The sequence below is a fragment of the Oncorhynchus mykiss genome, chromosome 11, assembly GCF_057628025.1.
Source record: "Oncorhynchus mykiss isolate SJ-2025 chromosome 11, ASM5762802v1, whole genome shotgun sequence".
Lineage (NCBI taxonomy): Eukaryota > Metazoa > Chordata > Actinopteri > Salmoniformes > Salmonidae > Oncorhynchus > Oncorhynchus mykiss.
The window spans coordinates 44,898,808-44,917,652 of NC_143032.1; the positions used below are offsets into that span (position 1 = coordinate 44,898,808).

At 39.9% G+C, this 18,845-nt stretch overlaps 1 protein-coding gene across 1 annotated transcript; it reads right to left on the bottom strand.

The window, feature by feature from the left end:
- Positions 1 to 9,892: 9,892 nt before the first annotated feature.
- On the bottom strand, positions 9,893 to 15,934 carry LOC110535024 (uncharacterized). Its single transcript, XM_021619906.3, has 4 exons — positions 15,760 to 15,934; positions 14,916 to 15,221; positions 14,466 to 14,534; positions 9,893 to 10,943 (listed from the first exon to the last, which is right to left on the bottom strand). Exons 2-4 carry the CDS (start codon positions 15,124 to 15,126, stop codon positions 10,807 to 10,809), a joined length of 417 nt encoding a protein of 138 aa, XP_021475581.3. The 5' UTR covers positions 15,127 to 15,221; positions 15,760 to 15,934; the 3' UTR covers positions 9,893 to 10,806.
- Between the last annotated feature and the right edge of the window lie 2,911 nt (positions 15,935 to 18,845).

The window sequence follows — 18,845 nt, forward strand, 5'->3', positions numbered from 1 at the left end:
CTCTAGTCCTGCTCACTATACCTTATCCAACCTATTAGTTCCACCACCCACACATGCAATGACATCTCCTGGTTTCAATGATGTTTCTAGAGACAATATCTCTCTCTTCATCACTCAATACCTAGGTTTACCTCCACTGTATTCACATCCTACCTTACCTTTGTCTGTACATTATACCTTGATGCTATTTTATCGCCCCCAGAAACCTCCTTTTACTCTCTGTTCCAGACGTTCTAGACGACCAATTCTTATTGCTTTTAGTCGCACCCTTATTCTACTCCTCCTATGTTCCTCTGGCGATGTAGAGGTGAATCCAGGCCCTGCAGTGCCTAGCTCCACTCCTATTCCCCAGGCGCTCTCTTTTGACGACTTCTGTAACCGTAATAGCCTTGGTTTCATGCATGTTAACATTAGAAGCCTCATCCCTAAGTTTGTTCTATTCACTGCTTTAGCACACTCTGCCAACCCGGATGTTCTAGCTGTGTCTGAATCCTGGCTTAGGAAGACCACCAAAAATTCAGACATTTTAATTCCAAACTACAACATTTTCAGACAAGATAGAACTGCCAAAGGGGGCGGTGTTGCAATTTACTGCAAAGATAGCCTGCAGAGTTCTGTCCTACTATCCAGGTCTGTACCCAAACAATTTGAACTTCTACTTTTAAAAATCCACCTTTCTAAAAACAAGTCTCTCACCGTTGCCGCCTGCTATAGACCACCCTCTGCCCCCAGCTGTGCTCTGGACACCATATGTGAACTGATTGCCCCCCATCTATCTTCAGAGCTCGTGCTGCTAGGCGACCTAAACTGGAACATGCTTAACACCCCAGCCATCCTACAATCTAAACTTGATGCCCTCAATCTCACACAAATTATCAATGAACCTACCAGGTACCTCCCCAAAGCCTTAAACACGGGCACCCTCATAGATATCATCCTAACCAACTTCCCCTCTAAATACACCTCTGCTGTCTTCAACCAAGATCTCAGCGATCACTGCCTCATTGCCTGCATCCGTAATGGGTCAGCGGTCAAACGACCTCCTCTCATCACTGTAAAACGCTCCCTGAAACACTTCAGCGAGCAGGCCTTTCTAATCGACCTGGCCGGGGTATCCTGGAAGGATATTGACCTCATCCCGTCAGTAGAGGATGCCTGGATATTTTTTAAAAATGCCTTCCTAACCATCTTAAATAAACATGCCCCATTCAAGAAATTTAGAACCAGGAACAGATATAGCCCTTGGTTCTCCCCAGACCTGACTGCCCTTAATCAACACAAAAACGTCCTATGGCGTTCTGCATTAGCATCGAACAGCCCCCGTGATATGCAGCTGTTCAGGGAAGCTAGAAACCATTATACACAGGCAGTTAGAAAAGCCAAGGCTAGCTTTTTCAAGCAGAAATTTGCTTCTTGCAACACTAACTCAAAAAAGTTCTGGGACACTGTAAAGTCCATGGAGAATAAGAACACCTCCTCCCAGCTGCCCACTGCACTGAAGATAGGAAACACTGTCACCACTGATAAATCCACCATAATTGAAAATTTCAATAAGCATTTTTCTACTGCTGGCCATGCTTTCCACCTGGCTACTCCTACCCCTGTCAACAGCACTGCACCCCCAACAGCAACTCGCCCAAGCCTTCCCCATTTCTCCTTCTCCCAAATCCATTCAGCTGATGTTCTGAAAGAGCTGCAAAATCTGGACCCCTACAAATCAGCCGGGCTAGACAATCTGGACCCTTTCTTTCTAAAATTATCTGCCGAAATTGTTGCCACCCCTATTACTAGCCTGTTCAACCTCTCTTTCGTGTCGTCTGAGATTCCCAAAGATTGGAAAGCAGCTGCGGTCATCCCCCTCTTCAAAGGGGGGGACACTCTTGACCCAAACTGCTACAGACCTATATCTATCCTACCATGCCTTTCTAAGGTCTTCGAAAGCCAAGTCAACAAACAGATTACCGACCATTTTGAATCTCACCATACCTTCTCTGCTATGCAATCTGGTTTCAGAGCTGGTCATGGGTGCACCTCAGCCACGCTCAAGGTCCTAAACGATATCGTAACCGCCATCGATAAGAAACATTACTGTGCAGCCGTATTCATTGATCTGGCCAAGGCTTTCGACTCTGTCAATCACCACATCCTCATCGGCAGACTCAACAGCCTTGGTTTCTCAAATGATTGCCTCGCCTGGTTCACCAACTACTTCTCTGATAGAGTTCAGTGTGTCAAATCTGAGGGTCTGTTTTCCGGACCTCTGGCAGTCTCTATGGGGGTGCCACAGGGTTCAATTCTTGGACCGACTCTCTTCTCTGTATACATCAATGAGGTCGCTCTTGCTGCTGGTGAGTCTCTTATCCACCTCTACGCAGACGACACCATTCTGTATACTTCCGGCCCTTCTTTGGACACTGTGTTAACAACCCTCCAGGCAAGCTTCAATGCCATACAACTCTCCTTCCGTGGCCTCCAACTGCTCTTAAATACAAGTAAAACTAAATGCATGCTCTTCAACCGATCACTACCTGCACCTACCCGCCTGTCCAACATCACTACTCTGGACGGCTCTGACTTAGAATACGTGGACAACTACAAATACTTAGGTGTCTGGTTAGACTGTAAACTCTCCTTCCAGACCCATATCAAACATCTCCAATCCAAAGTTAAATCTAGAATTGGCTTCCTATTTCGCAACAAAGCATCCTTCACTCATGCTGCCAAACATACCCTTGTAAAACTGACCATCCTACCAATCCTCGACTTTGGCGATGTAATTTACAAAATAGCCTCCAATACCCTACTCAACAAACTGGATGCAGTCTATCACAGTGCAATCCGTTTTGTCACCAAAGCCCCATACACTACCCACCATTGCGACCTGTACGCTCTCGTTGGCTGGCCCTCGCTTCATACTCGTCGCCAAACCCACTGGCTCCATGTCATCTACAAGACCCTGCTAGGTAAAGTCCCCCCTTATCTCAGCTCGCTGGTCACCATAGCATCTCCCACCTGTAGCACACGCTCCAGCAGGTATATCTCTCTAGTCACCCCCAAAACCAATTCTTTCTTTGGCCGCCTCTCTTTCCAGTTCTCTGCTGCCAATGACTGGAACGAACTACAAAAATCTCTGAAACTGGAAACACTTATCTCCCTCACTAGCTTTAAGCACCAACTGTCAGAGCAGCTCACAGATTACTGCACCTGTACATAGCCCACATATAATTTAGCCCTATCAACTACCTCTTTCCCAACTGTATTTAATTTATTTATTTATTTTGCTCCTTTGCACCCCATTATTTTTATTTCTACTTTGCACATTCTTCCATTGCAAAACTACCATTCCAGTGTTTTACTTGCTATATTGTATTTACCTTGCCACCAAGGCCTTTTTTTGCCTTTACCTCCCTTCTCACCTCATTTGCTCACATTGTATATAGACTTGTTTATACTTTATTATCGACTGTATGTTTGTTTTACTCCATGTGTAACTCTGTGTTGTTGTATCTGTCGAACTGCTTTGCTTTATCTTGGCCAGGTCGCAATTGTAAATGAGAACTTGTTCTCAACTTGCCTACCTGGTTAAATAAAGGTAAAATAAAATAAATAAAAATAAATAAATAAATTGCGAAATATCGTCCTTACGTAATCCGCCAATTATTTGATCGGAACAGGTTTGATTTTTGTTCTCTGAGACACGTGTTGTAGAGACGGAAGAGGAAGTGAGACATCTCACTCACAATCGTTTTCTGGTTCAATGGACGTCAATAAACTGAACAGACCAGACCCAGCTGCAATCGCAAGGTGACTATGGCAGAGCCACTCCATTAAGCAAACCATAACTGTAATTACTTTCCAACGGTAAACGACCTGACTGTACTATCTTAATTCATCCTCCATATTTGACGTGTTCTGCCACTGACAGTCTGCACTCCACCACTGACAGGTTCGTTGTGTGAATGGTTTTCTCTGTGTCGGTCTGTCCAGTGCAGCAATGTATCAATTCATCCCCACAGCCAATCTGATCACATCACAACAGAGCTTCACGCTCTCATCACTGAAACTTCTCAGGCAGTTTATTTCCAACACTGTAGAATATTTTATATTCAGCATGCAAGATCAGGTGCTTCTCTCCTCGAATAGGCCCATTATTTTTTTTCTAACTCAAAAGTTGTGACCAAAATATATTTATAATCCTGGGACTCACATTGTTCTAGGCTACACGTTCAAGAGCTATAGACCTAAGTTGAATAGTGAGAGGAGAGAAGAGAGAGAGGCCAGCAGAGCATGTGATGCCAGTGGAGATGTGTGAACAGTGAAGACAGAGAGATGTGTTAATTATATGTTATTTCATACATTAATACATCATTCAGATGCTAGCCTAGCCTATATACAGAGTGTACAAAGCATTAAGAACACCTTCTCTTTCCATGACATCGACTGACCATGTGAATCCAGGTGAAGGCTATCACCCCTTATTGATGTCACTTGTTAAAACTTCTTTGGGATTGGTGTCCCTTCCACGGGACAGTTAAGCTAACGTAGGCTAATGTGATTAGCATGAGGTTGCAAGTGACAAGAACATTTCCAGGACATAAACATAACTGATATTGGCGGAAAGCTTAAAAACTTGTTAATCTAACTGCACTGTCCAATTTACAGTGAAAGAATACCATGATATTGTTTGAGGAGAGTGCACAATTTTGAACATACAAGTTATTAATAAACAAATTAGGCAGTCTTTATACAAAATTTTGAACTGAAATGCAATGGTTCATTGGATCAGTCTAAAACTTTGCACATACACTGATGTCATCTAGTGGACAAAATCTAAATTGCAACTGGGTTGTAATAATACATTATGGCCTTTCTTTTGCATTTCAAAGATGATGGTACAAAAAATGAAAGAACGTTTAGTTTTTTCTTTGTATTATCTTTTACCAGATCTATTGTGTTATATTCTACTACATTCCTTTCACATTTCCATAAACTGAAAAGTGTTTCCTTTCAAATGGTACCAAGAATATGCATATCCTTGCTCCAGGGCCTGAGCTACAGGCAGTTAGATTTGGTATGTAATTTTAGGCGAAAATCCTTTAATCCACTTTAGTTAGTGTAGATGAATGGGAGGAGACAGATTAAAGACTGAGACATTAATTGTGTGGCATTCAGAGGGTGAAGGGGAACTGGGGAAGGGGGGTTACAAGGTAATTGAGATATATATGTACTGTCGTGCATTCTTCACGACTGTGTTGTCTGTGGACCATGTTAATTCCTTAGTGATGTCAACACAGAGGAACTTGAAGTTCTTGACCTGCTGCACTACAGCCCTATCGATATGGATGGGGGCTTGATTGGCCTTCCATTTCCTGTAGTCTGACATTGAGGGAGAGATTATTATCCTGCCAGGTCACTGCCTTCCTCCCTATAGGCGGTCTCATCATTATCGGTAATCAGGCCTAACACCGTTGTGTTGTCGGCAAACTTAATGATGGTGTTGGAGTCATGTGCGGTGTCGTGTCTTTGGCATCATTAACTTCTAATGGGTAGGTGGGACGGTAGCGTCCCACCTGGCCAACATCCGGTGAAATTGCAGAGCGGGAAATTCAAACTATAGAATTATAAATATTTCATAAAATCACAAGTGCAATACATCAAAATAAAGCTTAACTTCTTGTTAATCCAGCCGCTGTGTCATATCTCAAAAAGGCTTTACGGCGAAAGCAAACCGTGCGATTATCTGAGGACAGCACCTCGCATACATAACCATGAAAAACATATTTTAACCAGGCAGGTGCGACACGAAAGTCAGAAATAGCGATATAATAAATGCTTTACCTTTGATGATCTTCTTCTGTTGGCACTCCAAAAGGTCCCAGTTACATCACAAATGGTCCTTTTGTTCGATAATGTCCTTCTGTATATCCATAAAAACGTTACTAATAAACTTTTCCAAACAAGTCAAACAACGTTTATAATAAAACCTTAGGTACCTTTTTGGTTCCAGGTAGAACCATTTTGTGTTCCATGTAGAACCCTTTTCACAGAGTGTTCTATATGGAACCCAGAAGGGTTCTATCTGAAACCAAAATGGTACTCCAGTGAGGACAGCTGAAGAACCCTTTTGGAACCTTTTTTTCTAAGAGTGCATATGGCTGTCTCTGGGAGATTTTTAAATCAACATTTTCACATGATATAATATTGGCCATCGGTCCCCAAAAATGTTTTTTTTTTGTTGATAATTCTCTATTCATAAGACACCGGTGCATTTCAAATGAAAAAAATATCGCCAAGTTAAGGCTGGTTGAAAATAAATGTACCATGCCTTGAATGGACCATTGGATCAACCTCCAGTACAAGCTCGTTTAGTGAACTATGCATCTGGAGGTTCGATCTGATAAGCTAATTCAAGGCAAGTGATTGCTCTACTGTAAATTCTTAATCTTGAAGCTTGACTGCTGACATGCACAATTTGAGGGGGAATGTATTAACAGTGGACTAATAGAAAAAATAATAAAATATAGTTTTTCATTTGAGTGTTCCCAAATAATCACATTAGTGTTTTAAAATGTAAACCAATGAAAACCCCCAAATGAATAACTGCAAAGATAATAAAACATTTATTTAACACAAAAAACAAATACCATGAAAACTTAAAACATTTTTATGAACACACATAAAGACATAGGGAAACAACAAAATTTAAACGTTTCTAAGTCTAATCATTAAGACTTAAAAAAAAGACATCATTTATTTTAAAGGGGCAATCCGCTGGTAAAACAATAATAAAGCAGGCTCCCAGCCATTGTTTTAGTAAAAACGTTGGATAAATTACATTGGAGTAAAACATGCTTATATTATGGTTTCTGATGGGGTATGACAGTTGAACTAAGCTCACGAGGTGTTTCTAATTTATATTCTTTAAGAATCAATGGGTACATATTATTAATGTTTTAATTTAAGATATAGATGTAGAAACTGCAGATCGCCCCTTTAAGCATAGACAGGAGTTTTGAGCACAGAACAAATAATGGGTTGCACCTCCTCCATCACTTGGTCACATCACGGCACAGTTTTGAACTTTCTCAAGACACTCCGTCATTTTGAAAAATGATTTATATATACACTAGATGGCTGACTGTTTTGAAGCCAACGTGCCTCCATTTTGGTACTCCTCCACCGTTGTATTTTTTTGGGGGGGAAGCTATATACAGTGGGGCAAAAAAGTATTTAGTCAGCCACCAATTGTGCCAGTTCTCCCACTTAAAAAGATGAGAGAGGCCTGTAATTTTCAATATAAGTACACTTCAACTATGACAGACAAAATTAGAAGAAAAAAAATCCAGAAAATCACATTGTAGGATTTTTAATGATTTTATTTGCAAATTATGGTGGAAAATAAGTATTTGGTCACCTACAAACAAGCAATATTTCTGGCTCTCACAGACCTGTAACTTCTTCTTTAAGAGGCTCCTCTGTCCTCCACTCATTACCTGTATTAATGGCACCTGTTTGAACTTGTTATCAGTATAAAATACATCTGTCCACAACCTCAAACAGTCACACTCCAAACTCCACTATGGCCAAGACCAAAGAGCTGTCAAAGGACACCAGAAACAAAATTGTAGACCTGCACCAGGCTGGGAAGACTGAATCTGCAATAGGTAAAAAGCTTGGTTTGAAGAAATCAACTGTGGGATCAATGATTAGGAAATGGAAGACATACAAGACCACTGATAATCTCCCTCGATCTGGGGCTCCACGCAAGATCTCACCCAGTGGGGTCAAAATGATCACATGAACGGTGAGCAAAAATCCCAGAACCAAACGGGGGGACCTAGTGAATGATCTGCAGAGAGCTGGGACCAAAGTAACAAAGCCTACCATCAGTAATACACTACGCCGCCAGGGACTCAAATCCTGCAGTGCAAGACGTGTCCCCCTGCTTAAGCCAGTACATGTCCAGGCCTGAAGTTTGCTAGAGAGCATTTGGATGATCCAGAAGAAGATTGGGAGAATGTCATATGATCAGATGAAACCAAAATATAACTTTTTGGTAAAAACTCAACTCGTCGTGTTTGGAGGACAAAGAATGCTGAGTTGCATCCAAAGAACACCATACCTACCGTGAAGCATGGGGGTGGAAACATCATGCTCTGGGAGGCTGTTTTTCTGCAAAGGGACCAGGATGACTGATCCGTTCAAAGGAAAGAATGAATGGGGCCATGTATGTATTGAGTGAAAACCTCCTTCCATCAGCAAGGGCATTGAAAATTAAACGTGGTTGGGTCTTTCAGCATGACAATGATCCCAAACACACCGCCCGGGTAACGAAGGAGTGGCTTCGTAAGAAGCATTTCAAGGTCCTGGAGTGGCCTAGCCAGTCTCCAGATCTCAACCCCATTGAAAATCTTTGGAGGGAGTTGAAAGTCTGTGTTGCCCAGCAACAGCCCCAAAAATCACTGCTCTAGAAGAGATCTGTATGGAGGAGTGGGTCAAAATACCAGCAACAGTGTGTGAAAACCTTGTGAAGTCTTACAGAAAACGGTTGACCTCTGTCATTGCCAACAAAGGGTATATAACAAAGAATTGAGATAAACTTTTGTTATTGACCAAATACTTATTTTCCACCATAATTTGCAAATATATTCATTAAAAATCCTACAATGTAATTTTCAGGATTTTTTCTCTCATTTTGTCTGTCATAGTTGAAGTGTACCTATGATGGAAATTACAGGCCTCTCATCTTTTTAAGTGGGAGAACTTGCACAATTGGTGGCTGACTAAATACTTTTTTGCCCCACTGTATGTGCATTTACTAATGTCTAAATTTGTTTTTGCGACCTGTATTATATTACAGACACCTTAAAGCATACTTTAAATAATATTATATGAGCTAAACATTTAAAAAAATATACACATAAAAACATTTTCCTGAAAGTAAAACGTTTCGCCTCTCATTGGCCAATACGTAGCATCAGCAATTCAGGGTTTATATACATGATCGTTCAATAGTTTGGGGTCACTTAGAAATGTCCTTGTTTTTTGAAAGAAAAGCAAAAATTTTTGTCCATTAAAATAACATCAAATGTATCAGAAATACAGTGCAGACATTGTTAATGTTGTAAGTGACTATTGTAGCTGGAAACAGATTTGTTGTTGAATATCTACATAGGCATACATAGGCCCATTATCAGCAACCATCACTCCTGTGTTCCAATGGCATGTTGTGTTAGCGAATCCGAGTTTATCATTTTAAAAGGCTAATTGACCATTAGAAAACCCTTTTGCAATTATTTTAGCACGGCTGCAAACTGCTGTACTGATTAAAGAAGCAATAAAATGGGCCTTCTTTAGACTAGTTGAGTTTCTGGAGCATCACAAGTCCTCAACTGGCAGCTTCAATAAATAGCACCTGCAAAACACCAGTCTCAACGTCAACAGTGAAGAGGCGACTCCAGAATGCTGGCCTTCTAGGCAGAGTTCCTCCGTCCAGAGTCTGTTCTTTTGCCCATCTTAATAATATTTTGTTATGGCCAGTCTGAGATATGGCTTTTTCTTTGCTACTCTGCCTAGAAGGCCAACATCCTGGAGTCGCCTCTTCACTGTTGACATAGAGACTGGTGTTTTGCGTAATCGAACACACAAATGCTGATGCTCCAGATACTCAACTAGTTTCAGAAGAAAGTTATTTGTTTCTGGCTATTTTGAGTAATCGAACACATAAATGCTGATGCTCCAGATACTCAACTAGTCTAAAGAAGGCCAGCTTTATTGCTTCCTTAACCAGTACAACAGTTTTCAGCTGTGCTAACATAATTGCAAAAGGGTTTTCTAATGATCAAGTAGCCTTTTAAAATTATAAACTCGTGTTAGCTAACACAACGTGCCATTGGAACACAGGAGTGATGGTTGCTGATAATGGGCCTCTGTAGATATTCCATAAAAAAAATTCCAGCTACAATAGTCATTTACAACATTAACAATGTCTACACTGTATTTCCGATCAACGTGATGTTATTTTAATGGACAAAAAAAAAAGCTTTTCTTTCAAAAACAAGGATATTTCTAAGTGACCCCAAACTTTTCAATGGTGGTGTATATCATTGATATTGATGCCAACAACTCTAGCGGTGCCCAGTCATTCTTAGCATCCATGTTTGGTCTAAATTAAACTGTAGAGTCTCGGAAATACGATGATATTGCCATACAGGGAAAATATTAAGTAGGAAACAATTTTGTCAGCATTATTATGTCTTCACATTTACTTCAGACAGATGGCAATGTCATTAGCTAGTAAAGTTTGTAAAAAAAAATCTAGCAATACTAATGTTAGCTAGGTAACAGTCGGTGCTCTCCCCTCACGTTCAGATAGCTAGTTAACGTTATACTACAGCTAAAGGGAATCTGGCGACATCACAATGATGACAAAAGGTTTTCCTACTAATTATTTGTCTACTTGAGAAATATCAGTTTCCCAGTCATTATAATGCACTTTAGACTAAATATTAATCAGCGCCAATTGAGAATGCATTGAGTAGAACTTTTAGTCGACCACCAGTCCTCAAGAGAAAGCTCTAAAAAATATTGTGACGAAACAAGCAACCCATTACTATTTTTTTACCTTTAAAATAACAGTAACTTTTACAGATGTTTTCAAACGAGTTTGAAAACGTCTCATAGATATCAGTAATAGTACTTTTTTCTCACTGTGAGTAATTGGAAGACGTAAATGGGAACCGAAATTTCCTCCTTATTTCCCAGAGCTCTTTCAGAAATCTTCATAATGAAGAGATGAGCTTTTCTTCAGGTAGGGGGGCTATTTCCCATGTTCCTGTGGTGCAGCAGGAGAGGGAGCCCAGAGCAGTACACCATGCTCTTCAATATCATCACTGTGTAAACCAGAGAGGCCAGACGCAGACTGCACATGGACTGGAAGGTTGCTGAGGAAGAGGGAGAAGACTGATGGGTTAATTTCAATCTCGTGCCTTCAGATTGTATTGATACCCCTTGACTTATTCCAAATGTTGTTGTATTAAAGCCTGAATTCAAAGAAAATATTTGTTTTCTCACCCATCTACACACAAAACCAAATAATTAAAAAGTGAAAGCGTGATTTTAGAAAATGTAGCTAATATAAATTAGAAAATTAAATACACGAATATCTCAAATACATAAATACAATTTTATTTGTCACAAGCTTCATAAAAAAGAAAGTGTAGACTAACAGTGAAATGCTTACTTACGGGCCCTTCCCAACAATGCAGAGAGAAAAAAATGTGAAATTATAGAAACATTAAAACACAAGGAATAAATACACAAGTAAAAGATAACTTGGCTATTTACACAGGGGACCAGTACTGAGTCGATGTGCAGGGGTACGAGGTAATAGAGGTAGATATGTTCGGTGCATTCAGAAAGTATTCAGAACCCTTTACTTTTTTACACATTTTGTTACATTACAGCCTTATTCAAAAACATTTATTTTTATTTTTTAATCTCATCAATCTACATACAATTCTCCATAATGACAAAGCAAAAACTGGTTTCTATACATTCTTGCAAATGTATTAAACATTTAATTTGAAATATCACATTTACATAAGTATTCAGACCCTTTACTCAGTACTTTGTTGAAGCACCTTTGGCAGTGATTACAGCCTCAAGTCGTCTTGGGTATGACACTACAAGCTTGACACACCTGTATTTGCGGAGTTTCTCCCATTTTTCTCTGCAGATCCTCTCAAGCTCTGTCAGGTTGGATGGGGAGCATCGCTGCACAGCTATTATCAGGTCTCTCCAGAGATGTTCGATCGGGTTGAAGTCCGAGCTCTGGTTGGGCCACTCAAGGACATTCCTGTGTTGTCTTGGCTGTGTGCTTAGGGTCGTTGTCCTGTTGGATGGTGAACCTTTGACCCAGTCTGAGGTCTTGAGCAGGTTTTCATCAAGGATCTCTCTGTACTTTGCTCCATTCATCTTTCCCTCAATCCTGACAAGTCTCCCAGTCCCTGCCGCTGAAAACCATCCCCACAGCATGATGCTGCCACCACCATGCTTCACCGTAGAGATGGTGCCAGGTTTCCTCCAGATTTGACACTTGGCATTCAGGCCAAAGATTTCAATATATTTTTTATCAGACCATAGAATCTTGTTTCTCATGGTCAAAGTCCTTTAGCTATTACCAGCCTTTCAAAGCATTTCATGGCTACAGATGTGAGTGCTACGAGGCGATAGTCCTTCAAACAGGTTATCTTGGCATTCTTGGGAGCAGGGTCTGCTTGAAACATGTAGGTATTACAGACTGTGTCAGGGAGAGATTAAAAATGTCAGTGAAGACATTTGCCAGCTGGTCAGCGCATGCTCTGAGCTCTGGTCCAATTCACACACTTATCAAGAGAACATCCCTGCTCATCCCTACTTCCTCTGATCTGGTGGACTCACTAAACACAAATGCTTTGTTTGTAAATTTTGTCTGAGTGTGCCCCTGGCTATCCGTCAATAAAAAAAACAAGAAAAATGTGCCGTCTGGTTTGCTTAATAAAAGGAATTTAAAATTATGAATACTTATGCTATTACTTTCAAAACTTAAGTACATTTTAGCAATTCCATTTACTTCTGATACTTAAGTATATTTAAAACCAAATACTTTTATACTTTTACTCAAGTAGTATTTTACTGGGTGACTTTCACTTTAACTTGAGTCATTTTCTATTTTTCCACAATAATTCACTGTTGCCTCCTTTTTCAGGTATCATGGCTCGAGATTTCTTTGAGGAAGAAATCATCAAGAGATATGCTGGACCCTATGTAGGAGAGGTGTTTCTGGGTACACATAGTTTCTTTCAAGGTAGGATTATAGCAATATTGTGTTACGTTTAGGCCTATGTACATTTCTATTATTGTACCTAATTTTGGCTGTTAGGCGAAATATTATTTTTTCCAAATGCAGAAAATTACTCAAAACACACTGCCGCCCGGGTTTGCAATGCAAATGAGGGCATAAACTGGGTCAAGACGCCAGCAGAGTAACTAGACCTTTATGTAGTAAAATAAAGGTTAAATAAAAATATATAAATAAAAAGACATACAACATCTTCGGTTTTGGCGAGAGAAATTGACGGTACAACAATGCAACAAATACATTGATCATCTCAGCAAGGTTTTATCTGTGGTCGTGGAGCTGGGTGGAAGTGAGACTAAAATGTAGTTAATATAAACATCCGCATTTGAATGTCTTTTTTCTCGTTATTTTATTTGATTAACAAAAGCATAAAGATGTTGATGAAGAAATACTGTACTGCTGTTTTGAATTAGAAATATAACACTTTAGAGTACTTAAGCATCGAATACATTGCAAGTTGAGGGATTTTCACAACAGTAGCCGGGTTATAAAAAGTCCATTTGCATGATGTGCTACACCTGCTACAGTTGTGATGGCTTCACTATTATTCTACATTGTAGAAAATAGTAAAAATATAGAAAAATCCTGTAATGAATAGGTGTCCAAACTTTTGACTGGTACTTGATTAATTTAAGTTTCTATTCCATGAAAAATGAAAAACCCTCTGGGTTTCTGTTAGGATGGAATGGATAATATGGCGCTGTATAACTTGACGGTCGGCTGTACAGTACTGGGCTATTTAGCTAAAGAATCTCTGTGTCGTGCGGACGGGAGACCCGGGTTCAAATCTCTGATGGAGATTTTTAAAGATACATGGAAAATCGATAGTCAAAACATTTAAGGAAGTTTGTTTTGAAGTGTATGTCCTAAATCTGAGAGATATACGAAAGGTCAGGAAAATGTATAGATTTTTTTTTTTTAGACATATAAAAAAATAAATGTTGGTCACTAAACCACTTCCATATATACTTCCATATTTTTTTTTTAACTAGTACCCAGCTACCTAAAGACAAGTCTTGTGAGGTTTGTGAACGTCCTGGAGCAAAACTTGTTTGTGAGAAACTCACCTGTCCATAGAGGGGTCATATTAGTGTGTAGCCCAAACTGTTCGGACGCTACAGACGTTTTCGTGAGAAGACTGATTTTCAGGATGTCTCATGGTCTGACAAACACAGCTGTAGCTCGTCCATTGGCAGATGTGGCAGATTGAGATGCAGCCCATGCCAGAAAAATTAATATCTTTAGTTTAAACAGATATATTTTGATGGGGATTTCTCACGGGGAGCGGACATTGACTCTAGGGGGTTGCTATTTTGGCACATTTTGATCTTGCCTTGAGTAGCGCAATTGCTGTGACCAGGACTGTCAAGTGAGCTGCATCACATACGCCTAAAACAACATTTCAGGACTGTGGTCGGATGCAGGACAAGTTATTGTGGGAACGGGTGGGAGTCAGACAAGAAGTCAGAGGGAGCAATATGAAAAGCATCAGGAGCATGATAAAGAAATTAGTCGCCCGCAGACCAGAAGTTCAAAGTTCATAAAATGATCAAATGAATCTCACCATTGGGTATGTAGGGTGGTGCCATCGCATTGGTAGATGGAGAGCAAACATTTTGCTCTGATGAAAAACCTACAAGTAACAAAGAACATGTATTTGTGAGAAATAAGTCATTGATTGACAATATGAGGGTTAGGGTTGGGGTCAATTTGAATACAATTCAGGATGTAAACTGAATGTTTTTCTAGATTTGATTCAAAGCACCCAACCCTGGTTAGATGGTGTAATTCAACCAAATATTATTGTATATCCAATCACAACATCGTTAATTATTTCTGGAGGATAATTTCATTATCACAGGTAGTTCACTAATGTCTCAACTCAATGTTTCAATTACACCGTTTTTAAATCATCTGGAAAATTACTAACACATTGCCATGAGAACTAGTAATTCAAAAACAAATAAGAAGGAAAATACCACTCAAATTGTGGAATATTTCAAACTTTGGCTACCTTTTGATGTGTCAGCTTCTTCAGGGCCCGCTTCATGCTCCACCGAACAGATGTATTTGGCGTCTGCCTTTCCCTGATACATGATGATCATACTGGTCGTCTGTCCTTCCTCCCTCTGCTCCAGCTGTTCCATCTCTGCTTTGGGCACCTCCACGGTTCGGCCGTTTTCATCCTCCATCTTCCATGAGATCTTGACCAAATCTGGAAACATGTCTCTAGCCAGACATAGCAGGGTGGTCTTCCCATTCGGCTCAGGTTTGAACGCCAGATACACGGTCACTTTGGGTTTCCTGAGCTGGTTCTCATCTGATTTGCATGTGAAACAATCAAAACTCACGTTATAAGAATAAAAAATAAAAAAGTGAACACCTTTGTGTGTAAAAGGAAACACTTTGCACTTTCCAATCTATTGTAGTACTAAAATATCAACACACACACATAAGGATAAATATCATGGGCACAACAAAAAAGTCTTTCTAGCCATCAGAAACGAGATTTCAACAATGCCATGGTATAAAATAGAATAGTGTATTATATATCTATCAGCTCAGAAAGGTTCTTAACCCCCATCGTCAGGAGGTACGCCTGATCCAGAGTAATCAGCTCTACCACTTGACCAGACTCCAGCCCCACGCAATTAGTTTTACATTTCTCTAATATAAAGTGTTTGCACAACAGAGCATTTATTTATTTATAGGAAAGGAAAGTTATTTTGCCCTATTCTAAGCCATTGCATTTGCGTCTAACGGAATATGTATGCAACATCTAAAATTAGTTTAATTCCATTCGTCAAATCTAGTCAAATAAACAAATATAATATACAGTATCAAGTAGAGGTCCTTACCAGTGATGATGAGTTTTGAGCCGGATCCAAACTGCAAAATCTCCTGTGTCCCAGATCCAGAATCACACTCCAAGTAAATCCTAGACAAAAACGTATCATCTTTTTGTTCATTTAGATCTAGAGAACTAAAAGTTAAATCCTATCATGTCAAGCTATGATAGTTCCCCCCCCCCCCCCCCACACACTATTGACACAATTGCAATTTTTCTGCTTTCAGTTCATCTGTATTTTACATGGTTATAGTCAATATAGACCATACAGGAGTAATACATTATATACAATATTTAGATAATATATAATACTATCGTTATATTCAAAAGGTATTCCAAGAAACTATTTGCGAGTCAGAAATATATTCCTCAGTGTGATTTCTCGCTGATTTGATTGGACCTCCCAATGAAGCATCAGAGAATGTGGTTAGATAGGGGAGAAATAAAGATGAGAGTTAAAACATCATCACCTGGGTTTGGTGTGGTTTCTAACAGCTTCTCAACCCTCTGCTTATGTCACATCCCGTGGTGACGCTACGGTCTCTCATTAAGAAGGACCGGATAACTGTAAGGTGGTTTTCTGCACAGGGAATGAACTGCAGTTGTTACTGTGGTTATCAAAGCTAGCACAGTAGTAAGTGGCAACATGATCTGTCTTTAGGGTAGGGATTGTCAGTGTGAATATGTCAGAATTTTCGGCCTTTTCTGCTTGGTAATCCTCAAAATCAGGATCCTTGGTTGATTTTCCACCACCTTTATGCATGAACAGAATCCACTTCAGAGCTTCTCCGTCTTTTTGCTGATACCAGTGAATGTTACCAGTGTTGAAGCCTGTTGCTCTGCATTCAATAACACCGGATTTTCCCGAGGATTTGGTCACTGTTAACTGCTCCTGATGCAGATTCACAGCTTCTGCTGCTGCTGTAGAAAAGAGAGAACAGATGGTGTGAGTAAAGTGGATATACTGTATCTTTCAACGGAGTATTTAACATCAACGGCACCAGACACTTAAAATACAAATGATACACTTACCGACTAAAAGGATATAGGTAAGACACAATGGACGCATGATTGTGCTGAGATATGCTGGCCTGTTATGTGGCAAGTGTGAGATGCTGTGCTCGACTTGTAAAGCTTTAGAAGGAAGTGACTCTAAAAGCAGTGAACCAAACTCAAGATGGGACACCTAAAAAACATTGCATTTCGCCAGGTGGGCAGTGGTACACATCACAGTGGGCGTGGACTAAAGTGTGCACACCGGGCAACAACTGTGTCCAAGCTTGTGATCCAGGCCTAATTTGATTAATGTACACAATCTAACTTTGTGTCAACTTTACTTGCTAACCATCGGCAAAAGTTGAATGAAAAATAAAATGTACATGCAATGGTACCTGAACATGACTTTGAATTTGGTCAACTTACACGAAATGGTACTTGCTGTACACCTATAATTCAATTATTCAGCATTGTTGGGTTATTACACCTCATTAATAAAATCAGGGAGCACGCTATTTTCTTCACAAAATGTGTTTAGTAACGGATATGGAGAATACGATTATGATATTGTTTTTTGTATTGTCTGTGATTTTTTTTAAAGGCATTTATCTTTCTAACGTCACTCAAACAGTGCGAAGTGCTGTGCACTCTGAATAAATCCACTGGCTAGTTCTGCTGTCTGTAAAGAAATGGGCGGGCTGGGCTGTAGGTTGATCCTGCTGCTACAATTGGATAGAGCGAAGCTGTTTCTCTGTTCACTTGCTCTTTGTCACTTGATAATTTCACCTGTCACTTCTCCTCGCATGTTTTGCTCAGATCATTTAGATGTGCTATTGCCTACTACTACTTTGATAAATCAGTTGGCGAGGACGTTTGCAAGCAAGCTATCAATGAGCATAATATCTAACAAGCGGAGTTTGTTGGAAAACAAAGATGAGAGACCAATGAGTTCTGACAGTGAAAGCAAGACTCCCACTAACTGCGCTAACGCTAATTAGCATTGGCTCGTGAAACTACCTCAAACTTCCTTCATACTACACATAGAGATATAGAAATAGTATCCACAAGTTCATCTGACTCTTGGTAATTAGAAAAATGGTGGAATTGCCATAATCTCAAAGTATCCCTTTAATCCACAATAAAGTGTGTCCTGGTCATCTTCAAACAAAATGTTTTAAGCAATGGATATCCAAGGTTGGGTCAGGGTCAATTCGAATTGAAGGCAGTCAATTTAGAAAGTGATTTGACATGATTTGACTGCATCTAATTTGAATTGACAACAACCCTGATATACACAAAGAATGACTCTAGCTAGCTACATCTGTGAATTTGCTAGGCGAACAGGACAATCTTCGACGACCAGATGATTTGTTTGCATGTCCAAAAATGTAAAACTAAGTACATTTTCATATTTATGCTAGCTACCTTATTGTGATTAGACTGTTTTGATATGTTTGACGGGCTATTGGGTGCTCTATGGTGCCGCAATAATTGTCTTAGGTGTAAGAAGAATTTGGGAATAAGATCAGATGTGAGGCATGTCCCAAATGTATCTAGTATCAGCAAAACACCTACTTGAAACCAATCAGCTACTGAAAACTACCATAAAACTTCCATTCTCTTATAATGGCCGAGCATCACAAATAAATGGAACATGCGTAGTACAACATGCTGTTGTTGGCATGTTAGCAAGCAAGTAAGCAACCATTTTTGTTTTTCATAGCAACCATTCCAATCGAATGAGCGATCAATGTTTTTGTCTAGCGAAGACAGAAACAGAAACCTTATTTTTGTCCGGACTATATCCTCTGTTGGAAGGATATATGGTGGTTTTAATATGTTGTTAAAAACAAATGATAAGGCACACCCAACAAGGCATGGGGTTTGTGGTTTGTGGCAAATATACCACGGCTAAGGGCTGTATCCAGGCACTCCGCTACACAGCTGATGCCTGCTGGTCTATTCACTATTTATCTGTCAGCCCCAGCCCCAGCCTCAAACTCAAACACCCGTGATAGCTTTATTCCTCTCTCTAATGTCAATATGCCTAGTCTCCTGCTGTCTCGGTTGGTACTTATTGTTTTATTTCACTGTAGAGCC

Excerpts from the sequence above, each read along its gene's own strand:
- LOC110535024 (XM_021619906.3), bottom strand. The coding sequence starts at position 15,126 with ATGTTTCCAGATTTGGTCAAGATCTCATGGAAGATGGAGGATGAAAAC. Across the intron at positions 14,535-14,915 it reads AGAAGCTGACACATCAAAAG|GTTTTTCATCAGAGCAAAAT; the intron begins GTAGCCAAAGTT and ends TGTTACTTGTAG. Across the intron at positions 10,944-14,465 it reads ACCACCCTACATACCCAATG|CAACCTTCCAGTCCATGTGC; the intron begins GTGAGATTCATT and ends CCTCTTCCTCAG.